The 6,000-nt window shown below is 44.1% G+C and overlaps 1 protein-coding gene across 1 annotated transcript; it reads right to left on the bottom strand.

Moving 5' to 3' along the window:
• Positions 1 to 715: 715 nt before the first annotated feature.
• On the bottom strand, positions 716 to 2,860 carry LOC145953448 (uncharacterized). Its single transcript, XM_083067405.1, has 2 exons — positions 2,304 to 2,860; positions 716 to 2,252 (listed from the first exon to the last, which is right to left on the bottom strand). Exons 1-2 carry the CDS (start codon positions 2,858 to 2,860, stop codon positions 716 to 718), a joined length of 2,094 nt encoding a protein of 697 aa, XP_082923531.1.
• Positions 2,861 to 6,000: the final 3,140 nt, after the last annotated feature.

The following is a 6,000-nucleotide window of genomic DNA, read 5'->3' as shown; positions in this document are numbered from 1 at the left end:
GGAATGTCGAGGTTCAGACTCGACCTCAAATTTGAGATAGGTTATTTAAGTAAAGTGCGAACTCGACCTTTAACAAGAGTGTCGGGGTTCGTATTCGACCTCGGAATGTCGAGGATCAAACTCGACCTCGAATTTGAGATAGGTTATTTAATTAAGGTTCGAACTCGACCTTCAACGAGAGCGTCGAGGTTCGTATTCGACCTCGGAAAGTCGAGGTTCGGACTCGACCTCAAATTTGAGATAGGTTATTTAATTAAGGTTCGAACTCGACCTTCAACGAGAGCATCGGGGTTCATATTCGACCTCGAAATGCCGAGGTTTGGACTCGACCTCAAATTTGAGATAGGTTATTTAATTAAGGTTCGAACTCGACCTTTAAGGAGAGGATCGGGGTTCGTATTCGACCTCAAAATGTCGAGGTTCGGACTCGACCTCAAATTTGAGATAGGTTATTTAATTAAGGTTCGAACTCGACCTTTAACGTGAGCGTCGAGGTTCGTGTTCGACCTCGGGTTTAGGAATTTGCGCACTTAGAGTTCGTTTTCGTCCTTTAGATAAACAGGAAATTAAGAATATGAGATGAGCGAAAGGAGTAATATTATTTATGGTGTCTATGTGCCTCGTTAAAAACCCTCTAAGTCAAAGGCTGAGGAGGGAAAAGAGTGCACAAATTTGCTCATACTGAAAGATAAAGAAGACTTGAAAACTTAAGGAGCTATAGTGGGGGATTCCCCTCGCTTTGCTTGCTCGACGAGGAGATCTTCAGGCTTTCGGCGTAGCATTGCCGAGCTGTTTTCTGATTAGCTTTGACGGAGATGATTTTACCGTCCTTGCCCGGGAATTTCATGGTGAGGTGTGGGGTTGACACTACTGCCCCGAGTTGATTCAAGGTTGGCCTCCCGATGATGATGTTGTAGGAAGTGTTGACTTCCAAGAGGAGATACCGGACCATGACCCCCCTTGTATCCGGTGGCGTTCCGAAAGTCGTCAGCAAGTCTACGTACCCCCGAGTGCGAACTCGCTCTCCTGCGAAGCCGACGAGGGGCTCCATGTGCGGTTGAATGAGAGAGTGGGGAACGTCTAGCTTGAGGAACGTAGGCCAGTACAGGACGTCGGCTGAGCTTCCCTGGTCAATGAGTGTTTTCTGCACTTTCCAGTTGGCTATTTCCACAACGATGACCATGGGGTCATCTTGGTTAGGGCTGACGCCAGCGTAGTCTTTGTCGGAGAAGGAGATCGACGGTGAGCTTTGGTGGAGGGCTGGGGTGGTAGAGTGGACGCAGTTGATGCTCCGCAGGTGTCTTCTTCGGGCCGAGCTGTTGGCGCCTCCTCCAGCAAAGCCACCTGCTATTGTGTTGATTACTCCCCGTAAGGGGGCCGACTCTGTCTCTTGGCTTATTTCGGCTTGTACTGCACCGCCAGCATTTTGCTGGGAGCCCGGGTGTGACTCAGTGCGAGCTCCTAAACCTCGACCTCTGCCGTGTCCTCGACCTCCATAGCCGCCTCTATTACCCTGCTGTCGCTGGATGTATTGGCCGAGGTGGCCCGCTTGAATGAGCTCCTCGATGCGATCCCGGAGTGTGCGACATTCTTCCGTGGTGTGACCATGGTTCCTGTGGTACCGGCAGTGCTTAGACTTGTTGGCGCTATTGGGAGTGTGACCCGGCGGTGGGAGGGCGAGCAGATTGTTGTTGCTGGCTTCCTCTAGGATGTGTACCCTAGGCGCGTTTAGGGGAGTGTAGAAGTCGTATCTCACCCCTCTGTTTGCCTTAGTCGACTTCTTGAATTGGCTGTTGTTGTTGACTTTGATTTTATCCTTATGCCCTTGTTCCGATTTTACTGGGGCTTTCCCGCGAATCTGGTCGCGGAAGGCGGAGTGCTCCTCCATATGGATGTATCCCGCCGCGCGGGCGCGGAGCTCGTCCATGTCGCGGGGGGGGGGGGGGTCTCGACAGAGGCTGTCGACAAAGGGGCCGACTTTGAGGGCCATGAGCATGGAGTGCAGGGCGACTTCGGGGTTTAAGTTTTGGATCCTCACCGAGATGCTGGAGAAGCGCTCCATGAAGGTTTGCAGAGGTTCGTCATCATTCTGCCTGAGGTTGGCCAAAGCAGTGGAGGTTGTGTGGTGAGGTCGGCTGGTGGTGTATTGTGTCGTAAACCGCCGGATTAAGGTGCTGAAGCTGTCGATGGACTCGGCGGGTAACTGGGTGTACCAGTGGAGCGCGGCTCCTTTGAGCGAGGTAGGAAAAACCCTACACAGGATAGCATCACTGTTAGTGTAGAGGTTTACCTGGGTCGTGTACAGGTCAATGTGCTCATCGAGGTCCGTCGTGCCGTCATAGCGGTCGAGATGGAGAGGCTTCCATCCATGGGGGAGTGGGGTCTCCATGATGCCGTCCACAAAAGGATGTCGGCGGAAGGTTTCGTGGCCTTCTGTGGCACGTGTGGGTGCTCTGCTGACATCTGGGCCCGACTTGTGCGTCGATGCATGAGATCGGTGCGTGGCGGGTTGTGAAGTCGGTGCCCTGGTTGCAGTCCGGGATTGAGAGGCCGAGTGTGCCTCATCTTCATGGATGTTGCTCCCGTGATGAGGGCGATCAGAGGGGCGTCGAGGGAGTTGGGCGCGAATGCGCTCGTTTTCTTCACGTAACGCTGCGAGGTCTGCCTCATTAGCTGTCCGCATTGCCGCTAGGTCGGCTTCGTGCTTGGCGCGCATGTTGCGCAGGTCAGTGTCATGCTGCTGTCGCATCTGTTCGACTTGGTCGATCAGTCTTCTCAAGGTTGCAGCGTCGCTGTCCATGGTGATTGAGTGTTCAGCGTCGTCTATTACTTGTCTGCTATGGCTTCTGGTGAAAACCATACAGGTGGCCGATAAGGGCTGTCTCGATCAGCCCCACGCTGGGCGCCAAATGTTCTTACCGGAGATCTGCTGTAGAGCTGATCCGCCAGGTAAGATCGGTGAGCCTCCTTCACGGGTACGCTGGTGCTCCAAGATGGGGGTGGTACCTGCAAAAGAGACTCTGATGCTAAAGTTCGGGTTTGTATGAGTAGTAGTCTCGTATATGTAATGCACGTACCTTGGTGTGATTTAGGGTTGCTTTGGGCCTTGGGCCTGAGATGAAGTGTAACATGATTAGATAACGGATCTCTTCTGGGGCGAGATCCTCGGGGATCAGTTATGATTCACCTACATACCGAGTTGATGTCACGCGGTGCGTGTCCGAGGTCGGCTTGCGTTGTGGTGCCGAGCTTGGAGCTCAGTTACGCAGGACGGACAGTACACTTGCGTTGTGGTGCCGAGCTTGGAGCTCGGTTACGTAGTACGGTCAATACAATGACAAAGCGGGGGACGCATTTAATAGGGCTCATAATGACAGGGTGCATCCCATCATTACAAGCCACCACTCTTCATTACAAGCCGCCCTCGCATTTCGTGAAACGAGGCGACGCCTTCATGACACGTGGTGCTTCGTCCAAGAGGCAGAGACGAAAGGTCACGAACCATACCAAACTTGATATTAACTCTTCGACCCGAGGTCCTCAGAGCTCGGGGGGCTAGTGTACTATCCGCGTCGGGCACCGAGCTCAAGCTCGGCATCGAAGCACTGCACTACTTCGGATAGGCGCTACATGACATCGACCAAAGCAAAGGCCGACTGTCTATTAGGTCGCGGCCAATCTCAGGCCCAAATCAACCTTATCTTCACCTAAGAGGAAAACCTTAATTTACATCAAGGTACGCGCACTATATATATGAGACGCCTACACTATCAAATACTAACTTTGGCATCGAAGTCTATTTTGCAGGTACCACCCCCATCTTGGAGCAGCTGACATACCAAGCGAAGGAAATTCACCAATCTTGCCCAGCAGATTGTCCCCTTCGACCAATCTCGAGTAAGAACAAATACATTTCGTTAAATTAAGTTATATATATAATGATTATTCTATGTTGGATCCTATAAATAAAAATATATATAATATTTTTTTGATTTTTTAAATAAATAAAAATCTGTAATTATTTTCTAAGTTGGTCATCGTAGTGTGTTGAGGTAGTGTTTCTATCTTCTAAATGCTACGTGCAAAGGATGAGTGAGAAGCGGAAGGAGTGGTGAAGCTTCGTAGTGGTGAATCTTCTAAAACAAAAATATTTTTTATTTTTTGATTTAGTTCTATTGATGTGGAAGTTACTTTCAAGGGAGAACTTGTGCAAATATGACACTATCACTTCGTTGTTCACATCTAACAAAGTAAAACAATTGATTGATGAAATATAATTTAAAAAAAAAAATTGCAATTTCCTTTCTTTCAAAGTTCAACCACTGTTTTCAAGAACCACAAAAATGATTCACCCTTCAAAAATATTTAACAATTGAAAAACAATGAATCGCATGGAAATATAGGTCATTCATCATATTATATTTGCATAATTATCAAGATAAGGTGATATCATTGGCCTCATAAGATTTTTTTTATAAATAATATATATATTATCTAGTTTAAAGTGTATTTCTCTTTTTACAATGATCTGAATTTTTCAAATGATAAAAGTTGTCAATAATTAATTATTTTAGTAATTGTCATAACTAGTCAGACAAAAAAACAAATTTGAAATAATAAACAAACATTTAGCTTCACAATTAGAAAAAGCGTGAATCACATGCGAATATAGGTTATGGCCTACTGCTATCAAATAACTTTCAAATAACATGACATTGACGTGATAAGGCGTGTACGATATTATATGATCCAATAGTTCAATAACACACAGTCATTATATTGGACTACAAAAGCCAGCCATAGAAAATCTCCGACCAATACACTCGGTCAAACAAGACTTGAAAATATAAATAAAAAATAAATAATACAATATATATATTTAAAAAGTTTAAATGACATCGGTATAATTTTTTATCAATTATTACAACGTTTAATAACTTTATATCAAATATGAATTTTTTAAAATTTATCGTTAAATTAAAAAAAATTACTTCGAGATCATATATACAAAATTTTATATTAATCAAACATAATTTAATACCTCATTCTTATTGATCAAAATTAATGTAATATATTTATTTTAAAAAATATTAACATTTTAATTACCCTCAAATTGATATTCAATTTTAACAAAATTTAATATACACATATAAGATGACATAAAATTGGTTAGATCAATAAAATTTACATTTAATATAACATTATTAAATGGTTTAATAGTTGGTAAAAGTTACACGGTGTCAAATGATTTTAGGAGTAACTCCTTGTAAAGTTACTGATCGAAGCCGTATCTGGTCAAATAAATACAATTAAATGTAATACTAGGAAGTGACTCCTAGGTCGTCTCCCAAGGACCGTCTTTTACTGTTAAAGGCTTAAACACATGAAGTGGGGGGTTTGGTTCAGGTTTTCAGTTTATAACACAATAAAACACAGCTAGTAAAACGGATTGGCTCCCTGTTTGAATTGCAACTCTTTTATCCCTGGTTCTCAAAATATTTCTTTGTTCATAACTTAATCCTTGTTCCATCCAAGTTAACCAACTAAGCGAAGATTAACTCAAGATTTCCTACACGAATTAAGCAAACGTATACAACATTAAACCTCCCACAAGATTAAGCAACTTGTGAGCAACCTGATTCATTAAGCATGAACAGGTGTCAAAAACGTTTCAGAGGTTCAATGAAGAAGAACCAAGCAGAACACAGATACAAATATAAATAAAACCTCAATCAGAGATTGCAATCTGCTCAAGGAGCCAACCCCTGGGGTTTTAGCCTTCCATTAAAACGGAAACAGAAACGAAAATACAAACAGAAACGAAAATACAACAGAAACGAAAATGGAAACAGATTCGAAAATGGAAACAGAAAATGCAAGGAAGGAGAACAAAACGAAAATGGACAATCTGTATTTCTTCAATGCAATGGTTCAGTTCAGATACAAAATGAATATAAGAGGAGAAGAAGAAAAGAAAAACGTTTAGAGCAAGAAAAACGT

Source organism: Cajanus cajan, chromosome 11 (genome assembly GCF_000230855.2).
Source record: "Cajanus cajan strain Asha chromosome 11, NIPB_CcT2T_4, whole genome shotgun sequence".
NCBI lineage: Eukaryota > Viridiplantae > Streptophyta > Magnoliopsida > Fabales > Fabaceae > Cajanus > Cajanus cajan.
This window is presented reverse-complemented; position numbering and strand designations above follow the sequence as displayed.

Excerpts from the sequence above, each read along its gene's own strand:
- LOC145953448 (XM_083067405.1), bottom strand. The coding sequence starts at position 2,860 with ATGGTTTTCACCAGAAGCCATAGCAGACAAGTAATAGACGACGCTGAA. Across the intron at positions 2,253-2,303 it reads CTCGATGAGCACATTGACCT|GGTTTTTCCTACCTCGCTCA; the intron begins GTACACGACCCA and ends TATCCTGTGTAG.